This window comes from Salminus brasiliensis, chromosome 2 (assembly GCF_030463535.1).
Source record: "Salminus brasiliensis chromosome 2, fSalBra1.hap2, whole genome shotgun sequence".
NCBI lineage: Eukaryota > Metazoa > Chordata > Actinopteri > Characiformes > Bryconidae > Salminus > Salminus brasiliensis.
Genome location: NC_132879.1, coordinates 21,388,723 through 21,412,286, shown reverse-complemented (window position 1 = coordinate 21,412,286; position 23,564 = coordinate 21,388,723). Strand labels below are relative to the sequence as shown.

Sequence of the window (23,564 nt, the reverse complement as noted above, 5' to 3'; positions counted from 1 at the left end):
GGCTGTTTCATTATGACTGTAGCATCACTTTAGTGTAGGGTGTGTTTATAGAAGAACTGCATTTTCCCTCCTCAGTTATAAATGATGGGGGGGGGGGGGGGGGGGTATGGTAACACTAGCTGATTTGACTAATTATTATAGTCCACTATTGTTATTATTAGTCATTTAGGAACAGGATTCACCCCCTTTACATCCCTGTATGATTAGTGTCAATATTTTATTTTACACACAGTGTCTATTATACAGCAGCATGCACCACAGGTAAAAAGTGAGAAGATAAGCTGATCTCATTTTGTATTATTTTTGTTTTGTAAAATGTTTGAAAACCAGAAAGGCCAATCAAAAGCCCATCAGGTAGATTTAAGAGACTCTAGAGTGATGGTGCACTGTTCTACTGTGCACAGCTTTGAGCATGGAAGAGTAAGCAGAAAAAAAAGAAACATCTAAAACATGAAGCATTTTGGAAACAGTTGTGGTCCACACTTTGCAAACATCACACTGTCTGCCTTTTTAGAAACCAGGTCATCTATTACTTGATTAGCTGTTCAAATGAACTAAGACTTTGACCGAGGGTGCACAAACACAGCCCTTAAAAACGTATTATTTAGGCTTAGAGGTGCTCAGTGGTCTAATGCAACACTTTGGCCCATGGCTTGCGAGTTCAAATCCCAAGCCATGACGCTTTGCCATCGGTGGCCGGAGTCCAAGAGAGCACAACTGGCTGTCCCTATCGCTCTTAAGCGATGCTGGCCGGCACATCCCTAATGGTAGGGAGAGCAACGAATGGGTGGGTTAATTGGCAGCACCAAATTAAGAGAAAAAGGGGGAAAACGATTGACCCAAAAAAAAAAAAGAAGAAGAAGAAGAAGAAGAAAGAAACATACAATTCCACTACCGTTTGTCGTCACCTCGACAACTTAATATCTAGAAATATTTCAGGCCGAAAACTAACCCAAAACCAATAACCAGGGGTGCTCAATCCTGCTCCTGGAGGATGTACCACCATGCAATGCTTAGCTCCAACACACCTACCTCTAATATTCAAATGCCCTTGAAAGCCTTTATTATCTGCTTCAGGTGCATTAGAGAAGGGTTGATGCTAAAGTCTGAAGATCATTTGGTCAAGGAACAGGTAACCCTGATAACGTAGGAACGCATCCAGATCTTTTGCTAATCATTTAAACAATATGGGGCTCTCAAAATAGTGTGACCTGAAAATAATGGATTTCTGGAAAAAAAAATCTTAAAGCTTGATCAGCATGCTGCTTAAAGTAAAATGTTTTAATTAAAATAACATTAAACACACCCCTCACACTGAGCATAAAACAGCAAGTCAGCTCAGAATTGCACTTAAAAGAAACTGTGCAACCTCTGAGCAAAATGTCTTCTAAGTCACACTTTGGCATTCATTACATTTTTTGGCTTTCACAACATACACACAGTGGCGGAGTAATCCAGTTAGCTGACTGCCCCCTTTTGGTCAAAGGAATAGCAGCTATATTGGTTAGAAGTGGGTTGTTTCCTATGGCCTGGTCCTGGCTGTACATTTAAGACTCTTTCCTGCTCTGACTTAATGATCCAACTCATCAGCCATTTACAAAAAACCTCCCCATAGATGTTCCTTGGTGTCAAAACAGGAAAAAAAAAAAAACAATTGTAGTACTCCAGAACCAGACGTGAGAACAAGTAGGATTATCATATAACGCCAGAGGAACCAGAATCTGATTAAAATGTAAGGCATTCCTGCCCTCTTCAGAATGTAAGGTATGCTCAAAATACTTAGTCTCTCTCTCATGTGTACATTCATTACATTCATACAAGCATACAAAAAGGATTCCCTATTAAAAGGAGGAGAAGTAGTTCAGGGACAACATGCAAGTCTTCAACCGAAATATGTCTGTGTGGTGTTCAGATATAATGTACTGCATCACTTGTGAATGGAATGCAGACACTTAGCAGCAGGTGTGGCCCTCAAAGCGAGTCCATGAGGTGAACAGTGGTTGTCTCGTCATGGTCACGGTTCAGTCTGACCACGGGAGCCATTCACCACAGTCTTCTCGTCATTTGACTCCTGTTCCTCTTTTTGCGATGGCTCAGTGATCCGTCTCTTCCTGTTTGTTGAATCTGTGATGCCACTGTCCTCTGAAATGTCGCTTCTTCTCTGCCCTCGCTTTCTTTTGTTCACCAGTCCAGAGTTTTCTTCTCCGATGCGGCCCTCGGGTAACCCAAGCGTACGCAGACATACAATAGCAGCAGCCTGTTCCGCAAACTTCTTTGATTTCTCCCTGAAAAGAAAACAAGAAGAAAAAAAAACCTTTTATACACAAAATAACCAGATTCTTATTGTGCTGCAAGCAAACCTTTGTCTGTCAAACAACACTCACCACAAGGTGGACCGATACTTCTTATTTGCCACCATTACAGTGGACTGAAAGGCTCTGTCTTGGGCACGTTGCTCCTGAGAACAGGAAAAAGTGGAGTTTGAAGCACCCAAAATGAATGTATACAGGTGTCCTGATCTATATTTTTAACAGTTCATATTTGTATTTCACAAGTAATTACTTATTCTGTGCACATCCAGAGTCACGTTAAAAATAAGTAAAATAAGTGGGTTATAGAACTCGGGGAACAATAAATGCTTCCATTGCTTTACTTTACTCTCCCTTTCCTTGAAACTAAAGCAATGGGATTTTTAGCTTAATTCCAGTCAGTAGGGCTTCATTACACATTCATTACATTCCTGCTGTGCACTTAAAAAAATAAAGCTACTAAAAAGGATTCCGTGATGCCATAGAGGAACCACTTATGGTTCCATAAGGAACCATTATTGTAAGAGAGATTTAAAACAACAAAAAAAATGGTTCTTTATGGAACCAAAAAAGGTTCTCACCGTTTCATACACTGGCTGCTCCAGCTTCTCCTTCCGACTCCATTCAAGCAAATACATCTTTGGAGTGATCTGAGGGGGATACTCCCTCCTGTCCCACACACACACACAGACACACACAGACACTCAGTTTAAAATTAATTGTGATTGTGAACCTAATTCAGACACACACACTATGTAGAACTGTGATTAAAACTGCAACAGTTTCCTTAATAAAGAAAGAATCTGAGACAAACCTTTCGAACTTCACAGCCATGGTGATGACATCGCCTTCCAGCACAGGCTTATCTGAAAGACTGCTGCTGCTGCTGCCCTGAAGGTCCTTTTTTCGGGCCTCCAGATCAGCCTGGGTCTGCTTATAGAAATCAGTCATTCCAAACACCTCACTGCAAAACACGAGGACACTATTTTTACTGTGGCAGGTGCACATTTTACAATAAAATGTTTTGGATTAAAACAAATCCAACAAAGCTAGACAGATTAACTGTCCAGGCCCCACTGGTGGAACCCAGCTGTTACTTGCCTGCTGAAATGGGCCTCAGTTTGGAAGCTCATTAAGGCACTCACACATTGCCCTCAGCAGGTGAGCACCTACATGCCTCTGACATTTATGTCAATAGCAACTACTGTTGGTGTTCTAGATGTCCAAACATTCGTGGAGACTCCTTTTAATGAATACATCCATCTACTTTAAGTTGCACCCATTGCTGACACAAATGCACACACAAACCTTGTCTATTGCTTGTAGAGACATATTGCCATCAAGCACTAGCCTTTTACCATCTCATTTCTCCATCGCCTACTCCCTCTAAAACAAACTGGACTACCTCAACTGACTACCCAACTGAATCTTAACACGCATCAAAAGGGAAAGCACCGCCTATTTTTTTTAACCAGTATAACTAGGACAAAATAGGACTCTCCAGAGCAGATAAACATTAAACTACTAACCTCACTGATGCTTGTCGCTGAATGCAATCAAACTTTTACAGCAATGCTCCAAAATTTAGTAGAAAGCCTTCCCTGGACAGTACAGACAACTACTCCAACAAAAGCAGGATATTTCTTTTTTTGGAAGAAACATTGAATGAGCAGGTGTCCCAATACTTTTGTCCAAACAGTGTAACTACCAACAGACTACCCCAGCTCTGTCCAAATGTACAGTGTGTGTGGATGGCATTCAGTGTCAGACTAAATGCTGCGGTGGCTCTATAATCTATTAATTGCGTAACACAAATTAGGACCATAGAAAATATATGTGGTCACTTTTCATAGATCAAGTAAAGCTTTTAGATTCCAGACAGCAGGATTTCAAAACACCACATACAGCAAACACTGCATTCTACATCATATTTTGTGCTATGATTGCATGTTTCATGCCTGGGGTTCAATTACCTTCAGCCTCTCTTTAACCCTTAGAGGTCTCCGTTATTGCCAGTGATAACAAAAGCATGGTGTAATCCAATGTTAATTACATCCTTACTCGTAGCTCACTGGAACAACTGGAGAAATTCTGGGCAATAGTTTAGATGCAAAACTTATGAATGCTACAGTTATGCTCATAAGCAAGTGCAAATATTGTTCATTTAAACATTGTGTTTATTGTGTTCGTTTGTTGACACTGACGGAAAGTGGGAAATTTATGTAGACCTAATTTGGTCAGTGCAGCAGTAAATGGACTGTAAATATAATTCTAGAGATTTTATCAACGTCTTTCAGTCTATGACTTTCTTTACATCCTAATGCTACACACATAATGTAATTATCGTTATTCAGCATTTACAATGCAACTTGGCCAAGTTATTTTTAGAGAGAACCCAGAAGTTTCCTAGTAATTTCTTGGGCATTGTTGAATAATAAAATTTTGGATACATGGAGGAGACATACCGCGAACCTCAAACACTGTTGCAGACCCTGGAAATAATATCCAGCAAAACCAAAACATGGCTGTAAAACATGTCAATGCCAAAACCCCAAAACTGTTTTGTTACAGACTTACATTGTTGCACCCCAAATTTAACCCCAGCTAATTTGCAAAAGCTCTAACCCAAACTAGTTTTGCTAGTTATGGGAATACGGGTTTCTAAGCGAACCAGGCCTCGTAACCGCCGCTTTTCCCGTGCCTGTGTCCACAGAAAGGAAACACAAACTTATGATGAGCATATTTTTTTGCCTCGTTTCTCTTGTGCATTCCCTCAAAACCAAACCAGACTACCTCAGCTAACTACCACATTGAATCTAAAGCACCAACTTTTTTTTTTTTTTTTTTTCGGTAACTCAAGAAAACTCAAGAAAGCCAAACCAGGGGAAGTGAAGCAAGTGACGGCAAGGCTAAAAGCTAACCCTCCTTAAAAGAAAAATCTGCTCATTTTTTTCTGAGACAAAATAATAGGGTTGTAACAGGCTTGTTAAACATCTGGGCATTTTTCGCCCAAAGCAAAGTCACATACTATCGACTTATATTTTAAAGAACATCTTAAAATATACAATCAATGAATTTCTTGGCACTATTCAGCTGAAATATATACATTTCAATGCTCCGATCTGTTGAGCTTTAATTAAATAATAAAGCAATGAGAAGTTTTTTTTAACAGTTAAACACTGTGGCATATTCCTTTCTTTCATTCAAGCTACAGTTTCAGCCATAAAACCTTTGAATCATTCTGTAAATGCTGTACCAGATTTCTGCATTGGTCTGTGCAGCATGGAGCTGTTTGCCCATTGGGGATTCCACCCTGTCCTTCAGCATCTGGCACACGCAGTATTTGGTGTTGAATGTGTTGTTGTCATAGCGAACAGCCTGCAGAACCACAAAGACAAAACAGACTGTTTTACATACTGTTCAATGTATTGTTGCGCAACCATGAGCAGCTGCAGTGGCCAAATCATGAAGAGAGAAGACAAAGAACCTTCAACTGTAAACAATGTTTATTAAGCAAGTTTCTGACAAGCACAACACTCACATATTTGATGTACTCCTCTATAGCTTCATCCACCGACAGCACCCCCTGGCTGCGGAAAACTGAAGGGTTCCACATAGCAGCCCTAGCTAACATGACTGAGGATGCTCCGGTTGCCTCTCGGAACTTCTCAATGTCCTCATAGGTCTTTACATGATCCAGAGAGCCACCACTGCAGGCATCAAAGAGAGAGGAAATGCAAAGAGCTATTTAATCATATCTAAACAGATATTAATCAGTAATCAGATATGATGCTGATCTAAATCAGTAAAAAGCCTGATTTTTACTGAAGGAGACACAGCGATGGACATTCCTACTGGACAAATATGGAACTCTGGCTTAAGTTATCAAGTTTTTTGAGACTAATAATACTACAATAACAGCTTGTACTAACTTAGCTATGACGGGTATGGAGACACTTTCCGCTACAGCTTGGATGTAGTCACAGTGGACCGGGTGTCGTGGTCTCTCCTCCTTCATCCTGAAAAGCAGAGACACAGTGACTGACCAACTGTCAAAACACCTTCCAGCATCCCCATACTTACAAACAGCGATGACTACACTGAAAATCATCAATGTAAAGAAATAGAAAAGCTGGTCTACCTGCCATGGACAGCTATTGCTGCCACCCCTGTTTTCTCAATTCTCTTCACCAAACTCAGCGTCTCTTCCAGCTAAAGAAACCAGTTTAAATGTTGATGTTTTTTGTACAGATTACTATAAATGAAATAGTTAACTAACATTTGTAATTAGTCAAGAAACATGTAGGTTTATACATACTTGTACATTTATTAAGCTATGAAAAAATAACTGAGTTAGTACTACTTCTTTTCTATTTAATCAATTTAACCTGGAGACACTTACAGTGGGCAGGATACGAATTTTACAGGTCACAGGTTTTGAAACTCCTCTCACAAGAGTGGTCAGAATCTGCACAAAACAACAAAGTGCATGTTGGACTAATACGTATGTGTTGCAAAGTACATTTGGTGTCAAAGATTGGGTACTCACAGCCTCAATTTTGTCCGGATCAGAAAGGAGAGCAGATCCCATTCCACCCTGCACACAAGAGAAAATACAAGCAATACAAACACGGGTCACACTTATTTGTAATAATTTATTTCCAAGATGCATAAAATTTGTAGGTTTTATGAATCACAATCAGATTTTAAAACTTTTCAATAAGGACAGTGAAAATGCTCTGCTGTCTAAAGTTTAGTACTAGCCAAATGATTTATTTAAAATACAGCTCACCTTGGTGGAGTACTCTTTTGGACATCCCATATTGACATCAATTGCTGCCACATCATTCTCACTGTTTAGGAATACAACATTAATGGCTCAATTCATTAGTCAGATATAAAATAATGTGATATCTTATACATCTTGAGAAAATTATCTTTATGATTAATATACTGAAAGCAAACTTTAATGAATAACAAACTGTACTGAGAACACACACTAACACAGCAGTTAAAATACTGGCCTACATAGGTCTTAATTTCAACTCACACAAGCTGGGCCACTGCCAGGGCTCTCTCTGGATCTGCAGTTCCCTAAACACAAAATAACCAAATGTCTCAAAGCTTTTTAAAAAAAGATAATCAGTTTGTCACAAGGAAGAGTATCAAATATTTATAATACACTGATCAGTCAGAACATCAGCCAAACACACACTGCCCAATAATGAGTAGGCCCCTCTTGTGCCACAGATCTGACCATTCGAGGCATGGACTTCACAAGACCTTTGAAGGTGTCCTGTGGTATCTGGCACCAAGATGTGAGCAACAAATCATTTAAATCCTGGAACTTGAAAAATAAACATCCCACAGACCTTCATTCTGTTTAGGAAATGCTCTGACCCAGTCATCTTTCCATCACAATTTGACCCTTTTGAAAGTGGCCGTGAACCTTGCCTATTTTTAGTCTTTCATCAAAACGTTACCTTCTGACTGTTCACTTGCTTCCCTGAGAGATGCCACTGTAGATGAAGATAATCAATGTCTTTCACTACACCTGTCAGTGGTACTAATGTTACGGCAGATCAGTGTATTGTGAAAGCAACAGGATTCTTGGCCTGTGCTAGTACTTACCATCTGAAACACAACCCTGTCCTTTTCTTTACTGCAGGTCCGGAACATCACCCTCTCATCTGGAGCAATGAAGTCCACTGTCTCCAAAACATCTACAGCACAGTATACAGAACCAAGCACAGTTTAAAGAGAAATATTCATTTTAATAATGCACTGAACATGTGATGCAGGAGGACACACTTACCATTCACTACCCTTTCACACTGAGCCATTTTGATGTCAATCAGTTCCTTCAACGAAACAAGACCAAATCAATGTCATTAAAAATACAACAGATTGATGCGACACACTAACTTCAAGAACTGACTGATCACTTGCTGCCTAATATATCCGCCACTTGACAGGTGCCATTGGAACCAGATCAATGTTTTAATATTATGGCTGATCTGTATATTTACATGACATGGATAGTATTCATAACTTTTGACTAAGAATGTCCAAACAATTGACTATTCTGAACTTTTGATTTTCTATGGGGGTAATGGACTTTACTCATTGTTTCTCTGAGCACTTATACCACTGCAGTACAAGTACAGTACCTCCATAACTCTGTACTTTAGTTTGGCTAGCTCACACTGTAAGCTATTCACATGCTTCAGAAAAACACTGTACTACAGCCACCAAGAGGGAGTTAAACATTATATGAGTAAATTCTGTGGCAAATGGGGTGAACCTTGAGGAATATCTGTCCATTTCAGAGTAGACCCTCCTATTAGAATATAAGACTACCAAAAGTATGTTTTACTGGAATCTGTTTAATTACTTCTGTGTTACATTTTAGCCCACTTCAGTTTGTGCCCCACTCTCCCCTATGCAAAGAAATGTCTACAAAAGTAGAGTGAAAGCATATCGCTGCTGTCCAGTGAAAACCATGTCCATCTCCATTTTTGTCTGTTTTTAGTTTGATTCATTCTGGAGGAACAGACCAATAGAAATGCTCTTAATTGACTTCTTGAATAAAAAAAAAAATTATATCAACTTTCATTTAGTTAGGATTTTTTTCCCCTCTTTTGTAAAATTGCCATTTTGGAGATACATGTTTTTTTTATCGGACAGCGACGATATACAGCACATTAACTGTTGATAGTTTACCAGTTTGTCAGCCCTCACCTCACAATAGACAATATTGGCACCATAGTCCAGTGCCAGCAGCCTCATGGGAAGGGTTCCCACCCGCACCATTGGCGCTAGAATGATCTGATTGCTGAAACTCAGCTTTCCCAGCGAGTTAGCCATGATGTTGCCTTCTTCACCCCTGAGGACGAAAACACACTCAGTTATTTACAGTAGGTATTACTGCTATCACTGTTTTCCTGTTTGCAAATCACTCTGTACCTGTTGATGAGCATATTACTACTGGACCCCTACTCAGCACTACTCCATCAGGGGTTTGATCCAGCACAGCTGATTTGAGCCAGCTCATTGTCAAAAACACCAGTTGAAGGTCCACTCCACTACAAATGACTAAACTAGGCTATGCAATGATAATCAAATCCCCTCTCTGGCATGTAAAACACAGAACCCTCAACAGAATAGATTTTACATCACATCACATAATAATCCACGTTTGAAGTGTGTCTTTAAAAAAAGAGTGGGGGGGGGGAGAGGGGGTCTTCTCTTTCTATCAGACTATGCTGTAAAATTACTGATCAAGGTACGAGGCCAAAAATACTGATTTTCCATAAACATGAAATGCCAGCAGAAACAACCATGAACGTGGTGTGCTAATACATACAAGCTTATAAACATATACATATACAGCACAGTTTACATAGTTTGTAACTCTAACAAGCGTGGTCTCTCTCTCTCTCTCTCTCTCGAGCATCTAGCAGTTAATGAAAATCAGCTAACGTTATCTCCATTAGTCAACATAAATAAACATGTTTCCTAGATGAATTCAGACACTCAGCCATGTTGTCAGTCATGAAACGCTAGTACTAACTTCAGAGGTCTTTTTAAATTACTAAACATGATCCTGGTTGAACTTACCGGCATCAAAATAAGCCCCTGTACAGCTGCAGGAAAAACGCGTGTCTACTCTAGGTTCCTGGTTTCGTCATCAGCCAGCGACAAAGCTTGCGTGGACAACTCTCAATCGGCGGCTGACTTCCAGCCACATAGTGCACACTACATACGTCACGAGGCACGTTCAAAACCGCACTACCTCTTCTTTAGGGAGAATTCGGGACTAAACCGAGTGTCTATGCAGTTCAGACTTCATTATTTCAGCTGCTGTTTATTAATAAGGTTTATGATATGCGTTACATTTTTACGTAAAAGCGTTTTTTTGTTTTTTGGCATTATTCAATATTTACATTATATAAAAATCTCAGTAATAGAAATTCTTTAACAAGACGTAGACCAAAATTTCTTTTTTTGGAAGATTTTTGTTTTTTGTTGTGCATAATAAGTAAAACAGACCGAACTGTAAAAAAAAAAGATTTGTTCCAAAACACATTAAACTCCACTTTTAAATGAATTTCCATTTTCCAAGACGTACACTCTTGTGAGTGGGCTTTACAAAGACCTGTACAAGAAACGTCAGCGCTACATGCTTTCCATTAGAAGAATATTTGATGTTGATGTTTGTCTCTTCAAACCTAATGATATCCATATTTAATGGATATGCAGCATTGTGGGACTCAATATCCACACTCCTTTTTCTTTATTTACAAAAAAAAAAGTATTTACACTAGGCCAGTTAAACTGCTGGTGATCACCTGAAGTCATTTTTAGGTTTTCTCTTTTTACAGTGTAGTACATAATGCACTACATCAAGAAAGCGATTTGGCCAAGAAGCCATTCTAGTTCACATGGAGGAATAGATTCAACTTGTTAATCTGGCGATGTAGAGCTGTTACCTAACAGTGTCAACCTCAGTCTCACCAAGTTACTTTGGTAGTCCTTGAAGATATAATTGAGGCTCCATACAAGAACTACAATGATTCATGAAATATAAGCTAATTTAATTGAATTGACTACAAATCTACAATCGACCTCTATTCCTAGAGATTAAACCGAGTAATTAATTACAATCAATCAATTACATTTTTACAGTGTAGTTTGTTATCAAGACAAATGATTCCAATAAAGTCTGGCAGACTGCATGTTCTGACATGTTTGATGGGTTTTGACCATAAAGGCCAATGAGGTCTCTACCAACAGAGACTTAGCAACAAAGTGAGGCAGAGCCATAACTTTACTGAGATCACAGAACAGAGAAGAAGTGAACAGAGAATGTGAACATACCAGCTGTGTGTTCTGCCGTATGTTTAAAGACATTCACAAGCAGTGTGGAGATGTTGGCTATGGATATCTTCCTGCATTCAATTATTGTCCTGGGGATGTGGGTGATTTCTGGTAAGACTCTATAATATAGAGTAATATAGGAATATATGTATACATTATATTTATTTAATTATTTCTTTGACTAAATTGCCTTTCAGTTAAGCCATCGGTATGTTTAACTGCTGCATCACTGGTCAGGCCTATGCCAAGTAAGGTTTTTGGTTTCAGACCCAGTCTTTTGTGTGAAGCTGGAAGGACTGCCTGCAACAGTGAGTCTGAGAGAGAACAGCCCAGCAGGAACAGAAGTCTACTGTTTTGAGATTGATCTCTCCACAGGAGCAAGCATAGCGTCCGGGTTCCCTCTGATACTCAACTCTAATCCCCTTACTCGTGATTTTATGGTGTCCATGGTGAACTCAACTCATGCCAAGGTGCTATTAATTCAGTCAATCATTTGGGGATGGGGGTAGTTTCAGCTTTAGAACAGCCAGGAGGATTCATTAGATTCTTACATTAGATCTATGGGAAACTATTCTAGGTTTAATCAGAGAATTTAGTGCTATATGATCTCACAAATATACTGTCTTGGCCGCCCTGAGGCCAAACACTGTAACATTAGATTCAATGTTTTCCAGGTAACTGTGACAGGTTCCCCAAGCCTTGACTTCGAGAGTCCATTGAATCACTATGTTCTCCAGCTTCTCGTGGTGGACAGCAGTGAGGGATTTGATCTACAGACAATGACTGTTATTCTGACAGATGTGGACGAGCCCCCGGTTTTCTTGGATGAAAGTATGATATTTGTTTTTGTTCATTGGTGTGTTAGTAATCTAGTTATGAATAAATGTCACTATAGTTTGCGCTCTCTGTTTCAGACTCGTTCCTGTACATAGTGGAGAAGTCCCCTCCAGGCCAGATCTATCAGCCAATTGTCTTTGACCCTGAAAACAAGCCCTTAACTGTATGTAAATATAGACTTTAGCTCTGTTTTAATTTACATCGATATTAAAAATTGATGCCCGTGTAAATACATTGCTCTCTCTCACTCTCTCTCTCTTTAGTGCTCTTTATCTGGCTCTACAATGAACAATGTTTCTTAACACAGTTACATCCAGATGTATAGGTTTCATGTATGTAGCAGTAATTCCATGTGTAATTTCTTACAGTTCACTCTGAACCCTCTAACTGTAGGATTCAGTATTGAGCACAGGAAGGGGGTCCTTTTTACTATCAAAGAGTTTGACCATCTAACCGATCCCAGGAGGTAAGAACATATTTGAACATAATGCACTCCAAAAGACAGTACCAATTAAGACATCTACATAGGGGTTTTCCCTCATGTGTAGCCTATGTTTTACTCATTTTAGAGACAAAAACATGTGTATGAAGGTGACATTCCAAAAAAAGATAATACTTTTTAATAATTTCCATTTTTATATTTATTAAGCTTACAACATTTACAATTTTTTCAGCCTTTAAGCATAAGCCCTGTAGATCAGAATGTCTTTATGCTTATGAAAAACATGCATTCGGTGAGGTGAGGTACATTAAATGGACAAAAGCTCTGGGACCCCTGTTCATTCTTTGTTTCTTCCGAAATCAGAGATTGCTTTTGTTGATTTGATTGCATTCAGCAACAAGAGTGTTAATGAGGTCAGGATGTTAAATGATCCCCAACACCCCAGCTCATCCCAAAAATATTGTAAAGGTGCACGTATTTGTCACTGTACAGTGTACACTGCACAGCAAAATGTGTCCTCCGCATTTAACCCACCTGTGGTAGTGAACACACACACACACTAGTAAACTAGGGGCAGTGAGAGTGGTGGGCAGCCAACTCCAGCGCCCAGGGAGCAGAGAAGGTAAAGGGCCTTGCTCAAGGGCCCAACAGTGGCAGCTTGCCAAGCCCAGGTATCGAACTTACAACCCTGTTATCGATAGCCTGACGCTCTAACCGGTGAGCTGGATGGAGCACTACTGTCATTTTAGACAACACAGTTCCACTGCTCCACAGCTCAATGCTGGGTGCTTTATACCCCTCTAGCCCACACCTGGCATTAGGCATGATGGCTAATAGGCATGGTGTGTTTACCTGCTATTAGCAAAACATCTCTACAGGGACTAGACAAGTTCTGTTTCAGCAATGATTGAAACCTACAGAAGCAGAATATATATATTAGAAGGGGTGTCCACAAACATTTGGACATATAGAGTATGTCTAAACCTTTTCACTGGTATTTTTTTTTTCTCCAATGAGTAGATATTCCTTTAACATCTCTGTAAGTGATGGGAACAACACCTCTTCCAAACCTTTCTTCATCAACATAGTGAACCTCAATGATGACAAGCCACAATTCTTAAAGTAAGTTACTAATATTTTATTGTTATTTTTCTGTCTATTATCTAAATAGATTTGACCTCATTGGTGGATTCATAAAGCATTATGACAGATCCTATATACAACACTGTGATTCTGTACTTGCTGTAATTGGCATGTCACACTTTACATTCAGATCAGCATTAGATTCTTTGGACTGTGGGAAGTGGGCTGTGACACTTGTCTTTACTGTCCCTGCAGCATAATGATTTTGTTTTACAGCACCATTACATCTTTTATTGTCCCGGAAGAGCTGAGCCCTGGCCATATACTGGCCAATATCAGTGCTTTTGTACCAAATGACTCTCTTTATAGTGGCTTTGTCTTCTACACCATCAGTGCCAACAACTACCTTGTTATACATCAATGTAAGATGCATTCTCTCACTAATCATTATCATTATTTCATCTCTTACCCAAGGAAAAGTATGCAAGCAATACCCCATTACATGATGACAAGCATGTATTACAAAATATTATAAATAAAGATGCCACAACAGTTTCTTTGAGCGATTCTACAGAAGAGCATTTTGTAGCACTTTTATTATTAAGAGTGTGTTATGCTCATGAGTGTGAGATAATCCTATTCACCTTTATTTGTGTGTAGACACTGGATTAGTCTCCATTGCAAGCAGGATGGACCGGGACTCTGCACCATTGAGAAATAACCCAACTATCACAGTGACTGTAATGGCCAGTTTTAGCCCCCCTGGACCCCCTCTGTCCAACTCCATCAACATAACTGTTACTGTTAATGACATAAATGACAACCCGCCCATTTGTTTTGCTGACAACCAGAGGTGAGTAAATTAGCATCCTCAAAACTCCATACATAAGACCCACAGTTGAAAATTTACATCATATTGCGTAGCTATACAGTTCACCTTATAGCAGAGACTGATGACAGAAGTTGCCTTAAATCTTTGAACTAATATCATGCCTGGAAGTTAAACATCCTGTTAACCTCTTTTTGCAATTCTTTCTGGGAACAGGAGAGAAGTACCTGAGACTGAGGTGAAGGGAGCTGTTATGGCGACCATCACATGCACTGATAATGATGTAGTCCCTTCATTCACACAGTTCATTTTTACTGGTCTCTCCTGTCTGGGTTGCAGCCAACTGTTTGCCCTAATATCCAATCAGATTATAGTAAGTTATGTTTGATGTACACACACACATACACACACATTTGATTTGTCTCCTCGGAACTCACCAGAAGCTCCGAACAAGCCTTGCTGTTTTGGAGATTCTGCAACACAGTCATCTGGCCATAACAATCTGGCCCTTGTAAAAGTTGCTCTGGTCCTTACACCAGCACCCAACAGGCTGACTATGAAAACAGACAGTTAACATCTATCATACTGTACTATCCAGACCCTGACATACATACATTTATTGTCTATTATTAGCAGTTCTATTCCCACGTGAAGTTCCATACCTGATCAAAGTTCTATTCCAACAGCTGAATGGTAGTTTGGACTTCGAAGATCCTGGCAATCTCTACTCTGGCAGTGAATATAGCTTGTTGATTACAGCAGAAGATAAAATTGACAAAAATCTAAAAGGTATGCTATTCTAAGGTAAGCTTTTCCAACAGTTTACTTACGTAATACTTACAAAATAGGCCAAAAAATGATTTGATGTGGAGTGATGCCACTGCAGAATTAAATTCAAATTTAATTCAAATTTATTTATATGATGCTTTTCACAACTAATATTGTCACAAAGCAGCTTACAGAGATCCGTCTCCAAGCCTCTTGGAGTCCAAGCCTCAAGGTGACAGTGGCAAGGACAAACTCCCTGACACTGAGAGGAAGAACCCTTGAGAGGAACCAAGACTCAAAAGTGGAACTCATCCTCTTCTAGTTGACACTGGATAGCACAACAGATAACAGAATAATAAGAATAACTGGACAGATATAGTGTGTTAATGAAGAGCTATGGCTAATGTGACATCAGGCCATGAGTTAGGAGAATGGGAGTGAGTGTAGAACACATGCTCAGTGTTAATGTGAACGTTTAAGCAGATTAAACCATCACATTGCACAGTTATACAGTATCTAGAGTGGTGTGAAATAAACAAATCCAAGGATCCAGAGGACAGTGGAGAGCTGGGTTGGGCAGCACCAGCACAAAACAGTAAAAACATGGGAACTACATGGGAAAGTGAGAAAACAGAAAGAAAATAAAAACACAGGAATTAGGAGGAACCTGGCAAATACTGGCAAATTAACACAGCAGGAGAGCTTGGACCAAGGGGTAGGCAGGCAGCAGCACCCAAACACAAATAGACTTGCACCAGCATCAAGAATCACTTTTGGTTCGCTAAAGAATATTTTCTAGGATGATTTTGTAAATGAGATGTGTGAGATGGGTAGAGCCTTTTAAAAGGCTAGGGCACCTCTGGCTAAGAACATTTATATTATGCAGAGGTAAAATTCTTTTGTTAGCCTTATACCTCAGCATAATATAAATATTCTAAGCCAGAGGTGTCCTAGTACTGGTGGTCTACTGTCCTAGACAGTTTAGTTCCAACAGACTCAGATCTAATATCCAGACACTCCTAAAAGCCTTCAGTATTCTGATAGCAGACCAGCAGGGCCAGATGTTACTGTCTTTTTCTATACCAATACGATATTTGTATACAAATTAGCTTGAATGTATTTTTTTCTGTCACTGTTTAATTTCATGTAGGAAATGCCTTTGTTTATGTGACTGTGACTCCAGTGAATGAGTTTGCACCTGTGTTCAATCCTGTGACTTATTCCTATACTATTTCTGAACTTCTTGGAAGTAAGTACCATTTGTCTTTCTAGTTCAGTTCAAACTTCTGTACATCAGTGAATTAAACTTAAAAAAACATTATGTCTTAATTCATCTATGTATATCTAACTTATCTTGATGTCCAGGTGGTGCTGTGATTGGCTCTGTCAATGCTACCGACAGAGACTTGCCTCCAACACCCTTGCTATACTCCATTGTTTCTGGAGGAGGTACGGGAGGACTAAAGAATATCTTCCATTTGGATCCTAAACTGGGCAAGGTATCCCTGCTCACCCGACCCGACTATGAGGACACAAAAACACACACTCTGACCATCAGAGTGGTGGATGGAGATCGCATCAGGCCCAGGTCTGCCACAGCCACAGTAAGTGTTACATCAGAGGTAATGCTGGCAGGTAATGCTAAAATGGGATTGTTTAAGACAATTCAGACAGGGTCCCTGAGTGGCGCAACCATTTCCAAGCCAGTGGTTCTCAAACCAGTCCCCCCCAACAGGCCAGATTTTTGCTCTAGCTTAACACATAAGGACACAGTGAAAACGTGGACAGTATGGGGGCCCTGAAAAACCAGCTTGAGAACCAACAGTCTAAGCGCTGGCTCCATCATTAGGAGATCCTAATACCATCCGGTGATACCAAAGCCATCTACTGCCGGGAGTCTAAGAGAGCAAAACTGATAATGATCTACACCAACGCTCTGCACAATGCTAGCTAATGTAACAGAATTTTCAGTGTTCTTACTATGTACAGTGTGTTGAGCTGCCCAGTGTTGTTGTGTCAGTGGCTTTTTCAAAAATATGTTTTATGCTTTTGTTTTCCTGTTTCAGGTCATTATTAATATCACAGACGCAAATGATGAACCTCCATTGTGTGGACCCAATAAGACAAACCTGGTCATTCCGGTAGACCTGCGTATTGGAGCTACTGTGCAAAGCTTCAGCCTCTCCTGCACAGACAGAGACTCTCCACCCTCTTCATTCATCTACACTATCTCAGGTACAGGTCAACAGTGAAGATGCTATCAGCAAAGTGATGTGATGAACCTCTGATGTACTGGTGTAAATTACATGTGGCTTCTGGGTTTGTGTGTTTGTTTGGATCTCTATGGTAATTATCTCGCTTCAATCCATCCATTAGGAGCTAGCAATGTGAACAACCATTTTGGCTTTACACCAAGGGCAGGCTCAAATGTGAGCCGTCTGATCCTGAGGGAACCGTTTGACTACAGCAGTGGGATGGACACACAGTGGAGCTACACCCTCACTGCTTTGATTTCTGATGCCAACCTGGGGTCAGCCCCAGCCCAGACTGGCACTGTCATTATTAACGTGCGAGTTGTTGACCCAGACCTGACCACTGTCATCACCACAACCACTGTAGGTTTGAATAGATTCACAGCAAGCTTTTACAGTTAAGGAGAACATAATTTCGAGCTAGACCTACAGCTATTGCTTTTGGTTCCACAGTTTTAAAACGGAGCCACTGTTCCAGATTATAGAGCACTATATAGAGAGATATTGAGCCCTATTATAGAGAGCGGAATTCAATACAGTAGTGAATGTTTTCGGACACCTCATTATGTGTGTGTAACTTCACTGCTGATTGGGTAACCGTCAGTGACCGTCAGTCTTCCTCAGTGAAGCTGTAGGTAAATAGAGCACAGTTTGAGACACCGCTCATGTTTGTAAATTGGTAAGGAACCTTCACATCAAGTAAAGGTTCCTAAGACCTTTCCTAAGGCATTACAGAACATGATCTACACCTTTACATTTCTCTGTGTTCATTTGCAGCCTAGAATCACATACATTAATGTGGAGAAGAACTCCTTTAATACTGATGATTGGTACGTGTGGTTTGTCATCGCTCTGGGAGGTTTCCTTCTTCTGGCCATGTTGGCTTATCTGCTACATAGGTGCTGGACGTACCTCTCTACTAAAAAGTGCTACTGCTGTGAAACCCCACACAAGGAGGAACTGTGAGTACACAGACCAAAGTCTCTGAAGTTGCTTTATTTAGTTTATTAGGTGAGGATTGTATCCCACTGCTGTCCATTTCTTAAACACTGTGTGAACATTTTATAAGATCATGAGAACAGAAGTGGCCTAAAACTACTTAAAAAGGTTGAGAACAATCTACCATCTCATATAAAGTTAACATATAGGACATATATCATATACCATATAGAAGATGCTTTGATTATGAGAATGATACACTAAATATTAAATTTCCACACCAAAAAACGTATGTCTTACTTAAGTGATGATCTAAATACAAGACTACAGTTAATGTCATTTATGAATACTAACCTACTGTTTCCTATTCCTCACCACATCTAAAGCACTGAATACAATGGTAAGTGCACCAAATCAAAAATACTAAGCCTTATAATCTATATAAGCTGGTAAACAATATTATTATTATGTTCTATTTAACAGATCCATGTAAGCAAGAGATATTAATGGTGAGTCCAGTTGATTTTCATTCACATATCTTCAGTATGTGCATTTCGGGTTATTTGATAGCCTATTATTCTGTTTCTCCTTTCATAGGAGGTGACAAACATCAGTGCTGTGTTCGACGGAGAGGGGGTAGATCCTGGTATGGTGGCTTTTGTCATTTTTAAATGGTATATTTTTGCAGTCTATTTACCTGAGACTGCCCTTGAATGGTCATGCTGATGACGTCTTTAAGCATCTGTCTGACATTTACAGCGCCATACTGACAAACTGACAACAAACACAACAAATTAGTACATTAGTGTTCATTTCTAGCCACATTTTATAGTCTCCTCTGTTTTTCTGTGTCCCTTCAAGTCACAAAAAGGGTGTACGAGTACAACAGCAAATCTGGTGCTCGGCGCTGGAAGGACGCCATCATTGTGTCTGAGCCTGCACTGATTCAGCCAGAGAGCAGCACTCTGGTCATCTCTGGCAAGGCGGCTAATGCTGAGTCATCGCCACGCTCTATCCAATCAGGGTGCAGCACTCAAACAAGCTCTGTCCAATCACAAACAAGCATGCAGGGCCTCTGTGGTTCTGGTCAGATGTGAAAGTAGAGAGAGCTACGAGGGATCAGTTCATTAGAGCAGCCACGCCAGGTCACAAAGCTCAAGCCTTTGCGTCAGACCAGGAAATGTCAGATGTCAGATGGAAATGATCACTTAAAAATATATTAATAAAAATACACTAAATCCAAATATCTTTTTAAAAAGGCTTTCATATAGTCATCTCTCAGATGTCATTTTGCCATATATTATGTTATATATGTTATATTATATGTTATATATTATATATTATGACATAATGTGAATCTGTCAGTTTCTCTTTATTTTAATAAAAAGGTTTTTGCTTTTTTTGTAAAATTACCATTTTGGAGATACAAGATTGTTGTGCGGCAAGGAAAATAAAAAGCTTTCTTCACAAAAACAAATATTGCAGTGCTTCTCCGAAATCATGTCCATATTTTTTTTTAAATCCAACACTATTAAATGCACATTAATTTCTAACAGTAAACTTTCCACTGCTTCTTTAACATCCTGTTAGTTACCATGATTGACTGCTACTGCTGGTATCTTCTCTATTTCCTCATAAGAAGGGTTTGTTTGTCAGCACTTGGATTGACCACGCTTGAAGCCCAAAGTATCCAAGATCATCAGTCTAAAACTTATTGGGAGGTGAAACCACTTTGCCATAGTCTGAAAGAAGACAAAAACTGTGACCATCAGCTTGGAGGAAATAGTCCACCAACCAAGGAACAGGCCTGCCATGACCTTGTATACTGCTGGAACACATGTCATTGTCACTCCCAACACTGAACATGCTGAGTTTTGCCACATCATTTATGTCAACGTGATCTTTTAATTGCAATGCTGCCAGGGATACCTATTGAGGAATATGGAGACTAGACATTCAAGAAAAAATAGTTTGGAACAATTCAACTGGTGCAGATAATAATTCCACTTTTGGGATGCACAATGAAAATGCATGAAAGCTTTGAAAATATTGTGGAAAGGCTTCTTGGGAGCTTCCAACATCCGTTCTGGTCATGCTCGTTCTAAACAGCAGATGGCAGTCCAGACGTTTGTGTTCATGTTCAGTCTTTCAACTTTCTAGGTCACCCTTGTAAAAATGTCCCTATAATTATCAAATCTGGAGCAATACTATCAGCCCATTTTTACACCGTGAGGACCCTAATGATGATAAAATAGTAGGTCACAATATATGAGCAGAATGACCACTGCCAAGGTTATGAAAGCTCAGCTGTCACAGAGATTCAGCATCACTCTCTCACCCATTCTTGCTGAGTCAGGAAGTCTGCATCAGCTGAAATAACGCATGTTTTCATTACTGCGTTCATCACACAAACAGAACTGCTCATGCATGAACTTCATGTCAGGAGTCCCAATATTTTGTACTACTGTGACTATATGACAGTGATACATTCTGCATAGGGCTAAAAGCATGACGTAATTAAGAATGTCTTTAATATGATAAACATAATGTTGTATATAATCTTGTGGCACAATTAGGAAAAAATAAAGTAGCTTGAGTATAACTGTGTTTCACAGCCTCACTGATGTTTAACTTAATTGCAATCTTTAGTTATCATTCATTAAATAAAGTTTTGTTGTGTGCATGTGTGAGTGAAACATTGTAGAAATATTAGCCACTATCTCCAGCTGTGAAATAGCAGCTTATAATGCGCTGTGTGAGGATGCTCTGGCTGCAGGGTGACTGCTGACAGATGTAGGACAGTGCAAGAAAGAGAGAAAGACCCTAAATTGCTATGTAGCCCATAATCCCCCAGGTACTAAACTGCCTTATAGTCCACATTCCTCCAGGTTTTAAACTGATATATAGTCCATAATCATCCAGGTACTAAACTGCTATAAAGTCCATATTCCCCCAGGTACTAAACTGCTATATATTCCATAATTATCCATGTATCCATGTATGAAACTGCTATATAGTCCATAATCATCCAGGTACTAAACTGCCATTTAGCTCATATTTCTTCAGGTTCTATACAGCTCATATTCATCCAGGCACTAAGCTGTTATATTGCTTATGTTCATCCAGGCACTAAGCTGTTATATTGCTCATATTCATCCAAGCACTAAGGTGTTATATAACTCATATTCATTCGGGTACTAAGCTGTTATGTAGCTCATATTTATCCAAGCACTAAGGTGTTATATAACTCATATTCATCTGGGTACTAAGCTGTTATGTAGCTCATATTCATCCAAGCACTAAGGTGTTATATAATTCATATTCATCCAGGTACTAAGCTGTTATGTAGCTCATATTCATCCAAGCACTAAGCTGTTATATAACTCATATTCATCCAGGTACTAAGCTGTTATATAACTCATATTCATCCAGGCACTAAGCTGTTATATAACTCATATTCATCCAGGTACTAAGCTGTTATGTAGCTCATATTCATCCAGGCACTAAGCTGTTATATAACTCATATTCACCCAGGCACTAAGCTGTTATATTGCTTATATTCATCCAGGTACTAAGCTGCTATATAACTCATATTCATCCAGGTACTAAGCTGTTATATAATTCATATTCATCCAGGTACTAAGCTGTTATATAACTCATATTCATCCAGATACTAAGCTGTTATATAGCTTATATTCATCCAGGTACTAAGCTGTTATATAACTCATATTCATCCAGGTACTAAGCTGTTATATAACTCATATTCATCCAGGTACTAAGCTGTTATATAGCTTATATTCATCCAGGTACTAAGCTGTTATATAGCTCATATTCATCCAGGTACTAAGCTGTTATATAACTCATATTCATCCAGGTACTAAGCTGTTTTATAGCTCATATTCATCCAAGTACTAAGCTGTTATATAACTCATATTCATCCAGGTACTAAGCTGTTATGTAGCTCATATTCATCCAGGCACTAAGCTGTTATATAACTCATATTCACCCAGGCACTAAGCTGTTATATTGCTTATATTCATCCAGGTACTAAGCTGCTATATAACTCATATTCATCCAGGTACTAAGCTGTTATATAATTCATATTCATCCAGGTACTAAGCTGTTATATAACTCATATTCATCCAGATACTAAGCTGTTATATAGCTTATATTCATCCAGGTACTAAGCTGTTATATAACTCATATTCATCCAGGTACTAAGCTGTTATATAACTCATATTCATCCAGGTACTAAGCTGTTATATAGCTTATATTCATCCAGGTACTAAGCTGTTATATAGCTCATATTCATCCAGGTACTAAGCTGTTATATAACTCATATTCATCCAGGTACTAAGCTGTTTTATAGCTCATATTCATCCAAGTACTAAGCTGTTATATAACTCATATTCATCCAGGTACTAAGCTGTTATATAGCTCATATTCATCCAGGTACTAAGCTGTTTTATAGCTCATATTCATCCAGGTACTAAGCTGTTTTATAGCTCATATTCATCCAGGTACTAAGCTGTTTTATAGCTCATATTCATCCAGGTACTAAGCTGTTTTATAGCTCATATTCATCCAGGCACTAAGCTGTTATATTGTCCATTTTCCTCCAGGTACTAAACAGAGGTTGAGATCTAAAACAGCTATGTAGTCCATATTCTTCCAGGCTCTGAACTGCTAAATAGTTCATACTCCTCCAGGCCTTTAACCTCTATATCATTCATATACTACACTGCTACATATCCCATAATCCTACATGTACTAAATTGATACATGGTCCATATTCCTCCAGGTTCTTAACTGCTATATACCCTATATGCCCTAAGGTACTTAACATCCGTACAGTCCATATTCCTCCAGGCCCTTAACCGTTATACAGTCCATATTCCTCCAGGTCCAGCAAGTGTGTTCACATTTGTACATTTTCAGGTATCCCAAGCCTTAAGCTTTTTTTTCTCTCTGAAGGACGCTGCTTCACATGACGGGTCCGTGTAAAAACCATGCATGTAGCTACATCAATAGCTCCAGCCGTTGTACCATATCATAATTAAACGAATTCATACGTTTTAAGAGCTGAATTGGATTCGCCACGTTAGTTGCCAGCCAGAGCTCCTCTTCTTCTGCTGCTGCTGCTGCTGCTGCTGCTGCATACGCAATCCATGGATGGTGGTTGCCATGGTTTCTCAGGTCACATGCGTGGGTTTGCTGTGCGTTAT

General features: G+C 39.4%; 2 protein-coding genes across 3 annotated transcripts; one reads left to right on the top strand and one right to left on the bottom strand.

Annotated features, from left to right (window-relative positions):
- Window positions 1-1,263: 1,263 nt before the first annotated feature.
- Window positions 1,264-23,510, bottom strand: dus2 (dihydrouridine synthase 2). Of its 2 annotated transcripts, none has more exons than XM_072673660.1 (16): window positions 23,412-23,510; window positions 9,051-9,195; window positions 8,125-8,170; window positions 7,941-8,032; window positions 7,360-7,403; window positions 7,102-7,162; window positions 6,859-6,906; window positions 6,712-6,777; window positions 6,451-6,521; window positions 6,242-6,328; window positions 5,851-6,019; window positions 5,566-5,687; window positions 3,124-3,273; window positions 2,891-2,978; window positions 2,385-2,458; window positions 1,264-2,285 (listed from the first exon to the last, which is right to left on the bottom strand). In XM_072673660.1, exons 2-16 carry the CDS (start codon window positions 9,174-9,176, stop codon window positions 2,015-2,017), a joined length of 1,515 nt encoding a protein of 504 aa, XP_072529761.1. In that variant the 5' UTR covers window positions 9,177-9,195; window positions 23,412-23,510; the 3' UTR covers window positions 1,264-2,014. The 2 variants fall into 2 exon arrangements, with proteins under 2 accessions (XP_072529761.1, XP_072529760.1); XM_072673659.1 differs by lacking the exon at window positions 23,412-23,510 and adding an exon at window positions 9,930-9,999.
- On the top strand, window positions 9,910-19,436 carry LOC140549634 (cadherin-related family member 3-like). The gene is made up of 13 exons (XM_072673384.1): window positions 9,910-10,083; window positions 11,477-11,659; window positions 11,864-12,020; window positions 12,104-12,193; window positions 14,212-14,404; window positions 14,597-14,697; window positions 16,299-16,397; window positions 16,514-16,752; window positions 17,215-17,383; window positions 17,528-17,763; window positions 18,178-18,362; window positions 18,954-18,985; window positions 19,201-19,436. The coding sequence occupies exons 1-13, from the start codon at window positions 9,910-9,912 to the stop codon at window positions 19,434-19,436; spliced, it is 2,094 nt and encodes a 697-aa protein (XP_072529485.1).
- Window positions 23,511-23,564: the final 54 nt, after the last annotated feature.

What these genes read in the sequence shown, in the direction of transcription:
- dus2 (XM_072673660.1), bottom strand. Translation starts at nt 9,176, where the DNA reads ATGGCTAACTCGCTGGGAAAGCTGAGTTTCAGCAATCAGATCATTCTA. An exon ending in GTGTGAAAGGGTAGTGAATG is followed by an intron (nt 8,033 to 8,124) that starts GTAAGTGTGTCC and finishes ACTGTGCTGTAG; the next exon opens with ATGTTTTGGAGACAGTGGAC. An exon ending in CAAAAGAGTACTCCACCAAG is followed by an intron (nt 6,907 to 7,101) that starts GTGAGCTGTATT and finishes TCTTGTGTGCAG; the next exon opens with GGTGGAATGGGATCTGCTCT.
- LOC140549634 (XM_072673384.1), top strand. Translation starts at nt 9,910, where the DNA reads ATGATCCTGGTTGAACTTACCGGCATCAAAATAAGCCCCTGTACAGCT. An exon ending in AAACAAGCCCTTAACTGTAT is followed by an intron (nt 12,194 to 14,211) that starts GTAAATATAGAC and finishes ATTTGTGTGTAG; the next exon opens with ACACTGGATTAGTCTCCATT. An exon ending in CACACAGTTCATTTTTACTG is followed by an intron (nt 14,698 to 16,298) that starts GTCTCTCCTGTC and finishes AATTTCATGTAG; the next exon opens with GAAATGCCTTTGTTTATGTG.